Below are 13,840 nucleotides of genomic sequence, written 5' to 3' on the forward strand. Positions count from 1 at the left end.
TTCCACGGGACTTTTCTACATTGCAGTACGACTACGTACATGTGGGGCCATTTCTGATCAACTGCTCACTTTGGATGTAGTTGGTGAGACAGTGATGTTGCAGACAGAAAACGATGTGTAGCAAATTATTTGGAATTTTAAATCTCAATTGGTTAGCTTTGCGATATGCCACACAAAGGTCAGTCCTCGGTCCCGTTCTCACCGGACAGGGAAGTCTGGGTCTCCCTGTTTAGACTGCTGCCCCCGTGATCCGGTCCTGGTTGCAGAAAATGAATGGATGAATGGATGGATGGACAAATTTTGGCCTTATTGCTCTATGAAGCCAAGACATCACACATGTCATCAAGCCCTAAGCTCTTTACCTTTTTATCGCAGTTCATAAAAAAGTTGTTGACAAGTTCTGATTTGAAACACTGGATTTTTGGATGGACTGGACTACACAGCTGCTAGAAAACAGAATACACGGACATCAAAAATATGTCAAAACATGCATCCATAGGCAAGAACATTGCTGGATTCTACTGCTTGGTGTGTTATTGCCTGTTTTCTTGGATAGCGTCTTCCTTTAGCTCTTGAACATGTTCTGTGAGTTTTGTGTTTCAGCACAGGCTGGTACCGTGGTCAGGTCTTCCTCCCAAAAAAACATCTGCATCTCTCAGCAACTTACAAGAAAAGCAAGATGAGGAACTGAACAAACAGCTTTCTTACTGGACTGGCATTCATGATTTGTTTATGAAAAAGCAAATTACGTATTCTAGCAGATGCATGCATCGTGATTTTACACACAACTTCCATGTGAGTTCACTTGAGAAACAAAGGTTAAGAACATGTGCATTCAAGTAATTCACACTTCCTGCTCAACGGATAGCAGTAGCTTCCTGTTTTAGCTGTTGCTATGGCGACACTTTTTCATCTGTAAAAATAACGGTAAACAACAGTTTGTGGTTGACTCACTTTTCCCCTTTGGTTGCCATGTCAACGCCCTTGACCTGTTCGCCTGTGTTACAAAAGTGTGACAGAAACACATTCTAACCCACCTTCACTGATGTGTTTGATAAAGTTTTTGAGAAGGGACACAATGATTCACTCATTTACTGAGCAGTCGGGTCAATGTGTAACGCCCTCCATGAGTGATGCTAGACCTATGCCTGTCGGGATCAGAAAAGAGCTGACTTGGTCAACACACTCCGGAGAACACAATGGAGAACTATCAGTCACTGTCAGTCCAGCAAAGTGAAGCAAACCCATTCACCCTCGTTAGATCTAATAACTTTTTGTGTGAGGTGGAGTGGGTTAGGAATATCATGGTCATAAAACAGCTTATGTTAGTCTGAATGATAAACTGAAAACTGTCAGTTGACTGGGTTCTTTTCTGTTATTACAACACTGAAGCAGTATGAAAAAGAAAAAAAAAAAGAAAAAATACTGGCGGTGAACACTCTACATGACTAAACCCTAAATTAAACAGCAGACTGCTGAGTCAGTCAATGCTCATCCAGCAAAGAAAAGAATATTCCATGATGGTTTTTCCGGGTTCCCACTGGATGGGAAGTCCTTGTGGGTGGGAGTACTTGTGGTAATGGTTGACTAATGGCGGCATTCCTGCAGGGGAACGTATCTTTTTCCCCCTCAGCCAGCATCGTCACTGGAATGTCAATAGAAGAAATGCAAGATGTCCATATACGCACACAGCAGCGAGATCAAATCTGTCACTAATGCTCCAAACATGCAGTGAGAGTGAGCGGTTGCACGGCTGTGGTGCAAAGCTGGTGACCACCTGGTGTACCGTGTGATGACCCCGGGGCCTGTTCTCGAGCACACCCACTGCCTGCAGTACTTCAGGCCTTGAGACTGACTTCCTTAAAGAAATAAGCTCTAATTGACCATTGTGACCAGGTTATATAAGGTCCACCTTATCTATGCAGTTTTAAAACTTCCTCTGACCCTTTGAGCATTGTCTGGAGCTCTCTTCATCCCAGAACCACAGCAGAGAGTCTATAATAAGGGTATAATCTTTGGAAACATAAGCATTCATTTCCTGCTTCAACATGGTCCACCTACATAAAAATAAGGAACAAGAACTCCCTACCAATGTTGATTCTCAAGACTTTCCATTATTCTGTACTTAATAAATTTGAATCCTAATTTGACCAATATGCTTCCAATTGGCTGAACTTACACTACTCTGAGGTGAGTATATCTGCTCTGGGCTGGAGGTCTTTGAGGAAGTGAGCAGGGTTGTTAGGTATTGTGTCTTTGTTGTGTTCCTACGAGCCAGGCTATGCCTCACGAGTTGAATGAGTTATCCCACCGTCATGGGAGCGTGACTGGACTGCTTCAAAAGGCCAGGCTTTACAACAACAACAAGGCAAGAGCCTCATTTCTGCCGGGTGCTGCGACGGCACAGACGGCATGTTTGGACAGCGGCACAGCATCACTGTATAGTCGACTGGAATGTCCAGCGTCATCCGCACCCGCGCTTCGAATGGGCCCGTGAGCTGAGGAGGTCCTACAGGTGCAGTGCTTTGCGGATGCCGCTTGGTTTCGTGCTCATTTACATGTTGCCACTTTTCAGAAGTGTCAAACAGGATGCATGACGTCGAGCAGGAAAGAAAACGCAAACTAAGCTGGAAGAACTGACAACTGGCTCTGAGAGTGGCGTGACTGAGACAGAAGAAGGAAATGGAAGTTTAAGGTAGCAATTTGCGGCAGGCGTGGGGAGCAGGAGTGAAGTTCGCATTCCAGCTAAAAGACGACTGAATGGGGATGTGCTGGTGGTAAGGGGAAAAGGGGCAGAGCAGAGGAAATCCTGTCAACAATGGTTGAACAAACTTGAGCGTGAGATAATGTGGATGAGAACAAGCCTCGCACCAACCCCGGCGATTATTCACAAAGCCTGTTCACACAGGGAAACGCTGTACAGTTGGTGTCTCTGTGTATGTGGGAAAAGTAGGGACTTCTGGGAGGCAAAACAGACAAATAGTTAATCACATAATTATATCACCACCAGGTTGTTTTTGAAAGTTGGCAGATGATTGGGGATTGGTCTTCATTTTGACTTTCAGTCTGCTGCCTTTCTTGAGAACGAGATGCAGAATGCCACATAGAATCTATTTCAATCTTTTTTTTTCTTGGTAGGAAGTTTAAAGACACATTTTAACCAGTTACCAAACGATAAACTTTATTTAGTGACTTTCATTCCTTCCCACAAGTCAGTGCAGAAATGGGCATCTGATTAATGTATTTGCTTGAAAAAAAAAAAAAAAAAAAAAAAAAAAAGCTTTAATCCAGATGGGGTTTGATGGGGCAAGTCTCTGACAATGGGATTATTATTTTACTTTTAGCTCTAGAAATTGTGATATTTTTGTTTTTCTGGGTTTAGATATTTTTCAGAATCCTGACATGGGTCAGTTCAACACATTTAAACATGTTTTGAATGATAGCAAAATCACATCTAATAGCTTTTATTCGTTGTTGTGATTTAGAAAAGTCTCCAAAAGGCCTTGAAACACCCTTCAGTAATTGAACTGAGTTGAATTTTTGATGTTCTTTTTTCCCCAATTCTGGTAGGATGTAGGTAACATACTGAAAAGAAGGCGGGGTGCAGACTGAGGTGGACGGCGCACGCCAAAACCCCTCGGATGTGAATTTCAGTCACCGGTGTCACTTTTGGTATTTACACCAACACATTCATCAGAATTTCAAGCGTCAGCACAACAGAGGTACCCACTCGTCCTCTTCGGTCTCCATGGCAACTGCCTCCACCGCTCCGCGCCACGCTGCGTGTCCCTGAGCCTGACCTACACAGCAGCGGGAGCCCCCACATTATCTTCAAGACCCCGCACACAGTCCATCAGAAGCTCGGTGAGAACACACCTCACACTTTCTGTCTGGCGGCCCTGTTGTCCAGCTGATGCATATAACAAGACTGGCGGGTGGAGACTGGCGGGTGGCCATCACAGAGGTAAATGTCAGGCTGTGACGGGAAAGCCGAGAAAATGTCAAAATCTGTTTTGCTGCATTGGCGGAGGAGCCGATTTTTTTTTTTTTTTTGGGTGGAGGGGGGGAGGCGGCATTGTTCAACAGCTCGATTTAACAGCTCCGGCAGTCGTACAGCTGATGGCAAAATGTGATAAAAGATAAAAAAGCCTCGGAGAGGAAAGTGATTTCACCAATTTGGCATGGGGCCAACAGAGTGCTCCTATTTACAGGCAACGGACAACACCGCTCCAAGAAAACCTTTTTCACATTCACAACGCTTTACAAACACTGGCCTTTATGGCGGGGGAAGAGCACAGGAGAAAAACAAACATTTCAAAGAACACAAACTGTTGCTGACGTAGCTGTCACTTTTTCACTGCATATCTGCAATCTATGGTTTAGTGGGGAAAGAAACATCCACATCTACACATGCACATTTCCTGTAAGTTTAGCAAGTGTTTTTTTTTTTCTTTTTTCTTTTTTGTGCTTTGCAGTCAGCTCCTACATTGGTTTCAACTTGTCATGCAGCGGTGTCATTTTCTGCATTCGAGCTGATCTCCGGCTGATCCGTAAAGGCACTCTATCTCATCTCAGCAGACGGTGGAGTTGTGCTCAGAGATAAATGCTCACGGTGGCAAGCGTTTGGATTATGAGCACGTCTCATAAGGCAATGACAAATTTATATTCAATGAGAAGGCGATAGCTGAAGATGAAGAAAGGGATCAGGTTGGATCTGGTGTCAGATACTTACCGCTTCTAATTCAACAGTGCAGAAAAATATGAATGAATAACTTATGCGGCATGGAAAAAGTTAAGTAGGTTTGCACATTGACTTTTTCCCTCTTTTTTTTTTTTTTAAACTGTGATTCTTGCTGAGAAGCTGGAAGGCACAGTTCCCGTCCTCTACTTCTCATTTGAGTGAGCCTGCGATTACCTTGGTAACTAGAACCGGGTCTGTTTGCAAATGCCTTGCCGGACAGTGGAGATACTGTAGAAAACAGCTGGGCCATGCCAATTCGCCCGCACCACCTCCACCACAACCCCCTGGCCCTATGTACACTTCCCCGTGCCTGCCTCGCCTCGTCAATCCTGTACCTAAATGTGCATCCGCAGCAACCACAGAACAAGATGTCCTTGCCTTACCGTTGCTGCAAAGTGGTTAAGTGCGTGAACAGCTGCAGAAAACACAAGTCAGTGGGGAAAAGATGGCTGTTACAGTTAATATCGGTATTTTTTTCCCCTCTACCAGCCCGGGCGAAACCACATTAAAAATGAATGCTGCTCTTGTACCTCTGCTCCAGTGCTACCTGCATAATCCACAACTCACCTCAGGTCATTTATATTCTGAATTTCAATGGAGAAAACCCATCTCGCAAATTGGGTGCAGCACACGGGAAAAATAGCCATGAATTTCACGATAAAGTGCTTCAAAGCAGGTTTTTTTTTTTTTTTATACTCCGTCAAAACGCATTACTGTATCCCACACCCATACGTTTGTCTAAGAAGCGGCCCTTTAGAGATAAGTAGTGTGAAAATCTGAAATCGCAACCTTTCACATGCGTGTGGATCCATCCACAGTCTGTTTAAGGCACAGCATCAGTCAGACGGCACTTTCTCATATCTGGGTTAAGCTCCGCCTGACCGGTGCTGATACATTTGTAAACAGCTGTTCTGCAAATGCTTACAGCAAAGATAACATCTGCAAGCTCTGTCTGACCTGTCCACCCAGCCCAGCAAATTACACTAATTAGCTTGTATGAAGTAATTCTTATGTAATCCCTTTAGATTCTAATTAAACACACAAATAAACACACAGAGGTTGCACCTAATGCCGTGATTTCCCTGCGAGCTGTAGATCGAGACACGTTTTTAATGAGGCACGCACACACACATCTGAAGGTCGAACAGTGTGTTTTATTGCCATTTGACAAAGACCAAAAGTTAAATGAATCCCGTGTACACATGGACTTGGAGGATTTGTTTTCCGTGACATGTTGTCTACATGTTATACAGCATAAATGCTTTAACAAATAATTATTACTGATCTAGATTCCGAACATTTGAACAACTGGGAAATGGTTTATTTGGGTTTACCCTGGTTGGAAATCGCACCGGTCAGTAATAAATATCTTTGACAAATGTACAGTAGGGGAGGGGTTGACAGCCCTATTTGCATGTGTATTATTAGTCACAGAGTCGATACAATGCAAATGGAGCTGGAGCCAGAACAGTCTTAAATATATATACACAATGCTAGCACGGTACACAAACCACCGATTTTGAAATATGTGGGGCACAGTTTGCTGCAGGAGTTCTGTGTTGGTGACATTTGGCACCACAGTCAGAACCCTTTTATTATTCTGGAAGAAGCTCTCCTCAGCTCCTTCATGACAAAGCCTGACGTCTATCAGCCTGAATCTCAGTTTTACACTATATACACAACACTACTTTGTGCGTTTTAGGCGTCTATTTAGTAGCTCTTCCCTTATAAAAGCACAATCCAAGCTTTGTCATGTAGGCGTTGGCTGCCTTATTATTTCCTCTTCAATCACTATCATCAATCTGTGCATGTCCTCTAGGCTAGGGCCATGCGTTGGGGCTGTTCTAGGTTGGCACGGAATTTATCGAGGAACTGCGAGGCCAGTTGGTCGTCCACGAGCCGCCCGTCGCTGGACAGCGTGACCGTCATCAGCTGCTGGGTGCGCAGGGTCTGCTGGTCCTCGCACAGCTGCAGCTCGGACCGGGAGGTGCCGACGGCCAGGATGCACGCCTGAGGAGGGTTGATGACGGCGCTGAAGCCGCTGATTCCAAACATGCCCAGGTTCGATATGCTGTCGTCGGGGGGAGGGGAGGTGCAGACGGGAGGAAGGGTTGATACGAGGAGAGTGAGAAGACGGGACGCACAATGCATTATTAATCTGTCTCAAATGAGGATAATGCATGAAGCGGAAATAACACTGGTTCTATAAGCGATTCCATTTAGCCAAAAAAGGACATTATCAATTACAACGAGAGGGAAAAAAAAAAAAAAAAAAAAAAAAAAAAAAAAAAAAACCCTTTCTGTGAATGTTAGATTTTATCAAACAGACACTGAACATGGAGGAAACACAGCAGCAACAGCCTCGGTTTAAATGTTGTATATGGTAAGTAAGACTGACCTGAGGGCGGTTTGATGCTTGCCTTAATGAGACTCTTTGCTCAGGGGGATGAAAGAAAAAAAACGAACAGGGGAAGGATGCACACATATATCCTCAGGAGGACAAAAGAGCTGCGTCTCCCTAGAAATTCATCGCTCCTGCCTGACACAGAAACCCCATTTATGTCTAAATGACACCATTAATTCTAATGAGTTAAAAAAGCCTCACTTCCACTTTTCCGCAATTGATGGCAGTGGAGCTGATGGGCTTCGTCTCCCAGAGACCACGGATAGTTCAGGCTCGCATCAAATGGAGGACATACATTATATATTTCCTGTCTGTGAAACTGAATTGAAATCTAATAGTGAAAATTCATGCCAACTATTACGTTAACAGATGAGATGAAATCATGACACATAATTAGAGTTACAAAACAACCGACTCTGGTGGGTCAGTGTTCAAACAATAAAGAGATCACTGCACACATTTCAAATGCTCCCACTGACGTAAGTCTTCATTTTACCTGAAAGAGCCTCCCTGGTACTCTTCTGGCAGAAGCTTCCCATCGCGAGCCTTTTGGGCCAGAGCCTGGAACGACATTAAAGCAGACTCTTAACTGTGAACTCTGTAAATACTACTTTCTTTCAAGTGTGTGCTGGGTCCTTTATGCGTGAAATGTGCATGTTCTTTCTGTGTGTTTATTTGAGAAGCAGTTCTAATTTATAATGGCCGAGAGGCAGCGGGGACACACAAAGAAAATTCCTAAACAACAATCAAATATATGCATACATTTAGTACTACAGTGTCATTGACTAAGATAAACAAAAACAATCCTATCTGAGACGCTCTTCATTCACTTTTATACCATTTCAACCTTATGGTGAAAAACTACAGGGAATAATTTTCAAGCATAATATTCCAGAAAAAAGATGAATGCCCAATAACAAGCAGTGATATAAATGGAAGCCATCAGACTGTGCACTGCTCCAAATGAAGAAAGGGAATTGACAACACCCAGAAGGGAAGGTCAGACATCTGGCAGGCAAAGTGAACGTATCGCTGCAGCCTCCTTGTCCTTCTACAGAATGAGTGAGACTGACAGGCTTGAGGAAACCACAATGAAACCGTCAGGGTGGAACTGAGAAAATATGATCAACGTATTATTTCTGGTGTCTGTCCTTTGTCCACTCAGCTTTTGATGAGAATGACTCTTGAGAGCCAATACAAGTCGAGTTTTAAAAGAAATCTCTTGTGAATGCAGATGTTCCTACAGCTCCTACAGAACCTTTTCCTGACCTATCACTGTGGGAAAACCTGAAAGAGCGATATGTCCATCCCCGCTTCATGCAAAAGGAATTGTACTTTTATGGAAATGCAGTTCCAGGTTAATACAGGGCCACCACTGGAGACCAAGTGGGCACATTTGAGATGAGAGCACTCAGAACTCCACTCCAACACACCAGCAGCCAGCAGGCAGCAGCAAGATCCCCGTTATTTTAATTTGAGACCAATAAATTCCAGCTAAATGTAGTTTACTTGAAGTAGAAGTGTCACTAATGTGAATGGAGGTAGGACTTAAGTGGAGTGAAATGTGGACTGAGTTTTTACTTCTCATGCATTAGAGACATTTTTACACCTGCAGGTTCATGTGAGTGATATAATACTGACTTGGATTCAAGAAGACAATCAGTTATTATGTTGTCTTGATGCTATTAAAATGTACAAAAAGCAATGTGGCACAATGAAAGGCCCTTTTTTGGGGCATAAAAAGGATCTACTGAAAGTATATACACTGCAGGTAAAGAGCCAGAGGAACTTCGGTTTTCTGAACAACCACAAGCTTTCTTTTTCTTTTAAATGAGAAGAGGAAATAGCAGGCAAAAAAAAGAAAAACTCCCAACGGTTGGTTTTGTCATTACAATTTCTTCATCAAGCAGGATGGAAGTTTTTTTTTTTTTTTTTTTTTTCTTAATAAGCTGAGTAAAACTAACTGTCAAAGAAACCGCACACTTGCTGATGAGGGTATAAGTGAACAGGGGCATCCTGTGTGCCACAATTCGTCCACTACTATGAGATCTCACTGGATGGCATTTTAATATTCTGCAGGACGGCAACCGCAAATCGGTTCCAAAAAGCCAGTGAAAAGCTTTTCAGGGTGAGGAGGTGGAACGTTCTCAAGTGGGGTTGAGTCCAGCCACCTGAGCTCTCCTCCAACTGAGCTGTATTCCTGCCCCTAAAGACCAAACTAACGGCTGAGGGATGATGCAGCAGACACAGAATTGAAAAGGCTAAAATCACTTATCAGTATTACTAATTATGAAAATTATAATTAATTATCAAAATTACATCAAAATCATGCCAGAAAAACCACAACCAGATACTTTCCACTGTCTGTGCCAGACCTGGGAAACTTCCAGGTGCTCTTATTCTGAAGGCTCCTGCTTTAATAGGTTGGCGTGATTTCTTCAATTTAGTTGTATTTTTTCATAAAATCAAACAATAAATGACTATATTCTCAACATAAAGCCAATTTTTACGATACCTTCTGGTGCAAAACACAGTTAACTGTCAAAAACACTTCCCCCATAGCTGTTGCGTCATGCATGTTTCTGCTAACTGACAGCACAGCTTTAGGATTTGGTGTTGTGTCATGTCCACCACTCTGCTGGTGGTTTAGTGCGCTGGATTGGAGCCTCTTGTGAACCGGTTTTCTCTCATGGGCCTTATGTTTGACACCCCTGCCTGAGATGGTTCCACCAAGGCCTGGGTGATATTGGCTTAGTGAATGCTGTGGGAATCAAGAGGAATTTCAAAATAGAAGCGTTGGGTCAGGTGGAATAACACTGTCCTTTAAAGCCACCACCTGTGGTTCAATATTCAGCTCCGCCTCTTGAAGTGTCCTTGAGAAGACTTTGAACCTCAGATGAGCGAGTTCGGGCATGAATGACAGAAGAGGTGAAAACAAGGTCGGCAATTCAAGCCAATTGATCATGTGCTATCTTATTATGCGTGATTGAATGCACACTGAATGTCTTCAAATTTTCTATACATGTTGCACTTAAATCTGTGAAAGTGTTCATTTCATGAAGCAGCCAGACATATTATTTGCCTATTTGGTGTTCATGATATGGGAAATTATAGAGATTGGATGCAATGATTTAACACATGGAACCCTGTATGGCGAGCAGATGCATGAAGTGAAATAAATACTTTGCATCGACTCCACTGTGGGTTTTAAAGGCAGCCAAATGATGTGTTCAACTGTATGAAAACGCGGCGACGCCATTAACCTTTACAGTGTTGGAGGAGCTGGTTGCTTCCCTTCGCAGTGAAGCACTTAATGTTGTTACCATCTGCAGCGTTCAGTACCGAAGCGTTTTGTCCCGACACGTCTGTCCAGACAGTCAACACTGGCTCAATTACATATGCGGCGGCCGCTGATGACACGAATTTAAACCATTGCAGATTAGTCATAAACGCTAGAATCTGAGTAAATACCATGTCGAAAACCTCATTATACACCCATTCACTTCCTCCCATCTCAACCATGGATGGCTCTCACTGACGCTCGCAGACGGACTGGGCGTTTTCCGCACAGCCTCTCAGCCCTGCACACTTTCAATTGGTACTGTCACCGGTGTTTGTTTATTCTGACTTCAGCCACTGTCACTGACTGCAAATACGACGACGGCTGCTCCTGCGACAGTCACTGCGACTATTACTGATAATGAAATACGATGCACAGGCTGGGTGTATTAAGACTTTTCTGCAAATTTGACACTCCTGCTTTATGTTAAACAGGCATTTCCTTTTGTAAAAGATTACGTTGTTCATCACCCTAACTTAAAAACATGTCTACTGAATTTTTGTCTCTTATGGATGCGGTTTAATGAGAATATGTTTGTTTGTGAATCGACCTCAGCTGCTGACTATCAGCAGGAGAAAGAATCCAACATTGTTGCCTGAGACTCCACCTGTGGCCCGTGAAAGAGCAAAGCGGCAACCCAACCAGCAAATTATCCTAAACCTACAGCCGTCCACAACCGCAAAGTCATACTCAAGGTACCTTGAAGCGTAATCAGAGACAGAACATTAAATGAAATAATATTCATCTAAATGGCATGCACACCTCTACAGATGCAGTGTTTGTTTTCCTTATGCTGCGTGACTGCAGTCAGGTTTCGATTGCTATGTTTACTCCCATGTGCAAATTACCAGAAAACTCCATGTCTCCACCTGTAATGATACGCTGAACACCCTCACAGATTAAAGCTACAACCTACCAACCGGCAAGGAAATCCAAACAAAAACTGTCCTTGAAGAAGGCTTAAGGAGATTCTCACTTCAGGGTTTATTTAATGCACATAGTGGTTTATCACTTTCTTTTTTTTTTAGGGCTTTATCTCATCTTTGTCTTGTGATCTTTACCTTGGCATTAGAGGAAATCTCCTGCACTCCCTTGTTTGCTGCATCTTTGATGATGGGTGTAATGAGTCCTTTGTCAGTCGCCACTGCGATGGATATGTGGATTGAATCCAGCGCCTGGGGCCCTTCGCCAGACCAGGTGACATTCACTTCTGGCATTTCCTTGATTAATAAAAGATAACAAGAAAAAAGAGGGAAAAAATACAATAAAATAATTATAAGGATTAAAGATACATGAAGAATGTTAAATTAAAGTGTGGTGCAATGAAGAACATTTCACTATGATTGCAGCAATGTGACAACCAATCATAAATAACAGCTTAAAATGTTAAAGAATACGGCGCCATGATCAGGAAAACAGACACAACATTAAAGACAAGATCTTTGCTGAATTTCTGGGATTTTAAAACATTAAATTAACCTCTTCCTGATGTTTATGTGCCAACCTGAGGAAAGTACAGCGACCACTGAGGTCACAGTGCAACTGATCTTTCTTTTAAAGGTATTTTTGCAACACATCATGTCTGGGTTCTATGTGAGAGCACTTCAGTGGCTCGGTAGTTTGTGCTCGCATTAAGTGGGAAATGCACATGTATGTTCCGCATTCCTTCCATTTACAGAACCACGTGTGCCAAACAGCCAGGTTCCGTGGCTCAGCCTCCATTTATCTGTGTTTCATAGATGCTGTCCATGTGCACAGCGTCAATCACATGCAAATTCTCAGGGCAGAGAAACATTCAATTTAGCAAACAATAGTTTTAGAGTAGTGTGAAAAGTATTATGCAATAGGAAATAGTGTTTCTATCAGACACAGCTGTGACAAATTCTTATCCTGAATAACTAAATTAGCAGAAGATATCATGCATTTTTTCAACCCTAAACACCTTCCACACATTCCTCTTCATGAACAACAGTACAGTATCAATGTTGTAAATGCACATACAGCAGTTTGGCTTTTGCTTCCTTTACATTTCAAGGACATCACTGTCAGTATGAAATCTATGACAGTGTGGTTTGCCGGACGTCTGTTCAGATCAGGGGTCTGCAGCCACATGTGGCTCTTTAGTCCTTCTACTGTGACTCCGTGAAGCTTTCACATCATGAAACCTCAATAAATATTTAAACAATTTAACCACAGTTACATATCACATTCGCATTCAAAATGATTTAGCACTCTTGGTTAAAAAGAGATTTAAAAAAAAAGTACAAGTAAAATTGGGAAAAATAGCTAAAACCTCAAAAAATGAGAGAAAAGATGATAGAATGGATTAAAAAACTGAAATGTCTGGATTTTCTAAATTAAGACAATTAAACAGGGTTGGGGAAAAGGCTTGCAAAAGTAGTAAAATGGTTAAAACAGCAAAAAAATTAAAATTGTCTACAAAACAGCTTGAAAAAAGCTTGAGCGAAACTGTTAAAATTAGCTTAAAAAATAGGTTAAATGTAATAAAATATTCACTATTATGAACTGTAGTTAAAACCTTATGAATGCATCGTAAGATATAGTTATTGTTTGTGCATCAAAACTATTTAATATGAAACTTCATAAGCTGCATTAGCCTCATTTTAATTTAAAGGTTAAATGTGATTTGTGGCTCCAGTTCAACTTCATTTGGCAGAAAGTCACAAAAATGACTGCAGACCTCTGGTCTAGATAATTCCATAAAAAACACATTGAATCTGACACCTGCAGGCAAATCACAAATTATATATATATATATATATATATATATATATATATATATATATATATATATATATATATATATATATATATATATATATATATGTATATATACATATATATATATATATATATATATAAATAAAAAAAAGCACTACAGATGATTTGGGAGAAAAATAATCTTAAAAAAAACTGCACAAACAAGTTCCACATGCACGACGACTGTGAAACAATACTTACTTTCAGTGTAACAGCAGCTGCTTTGATGATGAAGTCATTAACAGACACTTTGATTTGTTCTGAAAAGGTGAAAAAACAGCAATCAGCATGAGCATACTGCGGCTCTTTTCAAGATTATGCAAAGACACATTTAGAAAACCACAAAAAAGGAAATAAAAATATTCTTAATTCTATGACAGTTAAAAAACATATTGGGTAAAAAAAAATAACGCTCACTTCTCATAATGAGTGCTACTAATGGAATAATGATGAAATAACATAAGCAGTGACAGGTGGAGTGAATTGCATAAGTCTCCTTTTAACAGGTCAGTATGTACACACAATACAAAAAAAAATCAGGAATGGGTTGAGAAACAAAACCATGAATTTAAGA

General features: G+C 41.7%; 1 protein-coding gene across 1 annotated transcript in view; it reads right to left on the bottom strand.

The window, feature by feature from the left end:
- Positions 1–5,875: 5,875 nt before the first annotated feature.
- pdhx (pyruvate dehydrogenase complex component X) overlaps positions 5,876–13,840 on the bottom strand; it is a 30,843-nt gene continuing 22,878 nt past the window's right edge. The window contains exons 8-11 of the mRNA XM_030096831.1: positions 13,468–13,526; positions 11,547–11,705; positions 7,642–7,706; positions 5,876–6,812 (exon numbers count right to left, since the gene is read on the bottom strand). Coding sequence (XP_029952691.1) covers positions 6,557–6,812; positions 7,642–7,706; positions 11,547–11,705; positions 13,468–13,526 — 539 coding nt within the window. The 3' untranslated portion in view covers positions 5,876–6,556. The remainder of the gene's footprint in view (positions 6,813–7,641; positions 7,707–11,546; positions 11,706–13,467; positions 13,527–13,840) is intronic.

This window comes from Salarias fasciatus, chromosome 7 (assembly GCF_902148845.1).
Source record: "Salarias fasciatus chromosome 7, fSalaFa1.1, whole genome shotgun sequence".
Taxonomy (NCBI): Eukaryota; Metazoa; Chordata; class Actinopteri; order Blenniiformes; family Blenniidae; genus Salarias; species Salarias fasciatus.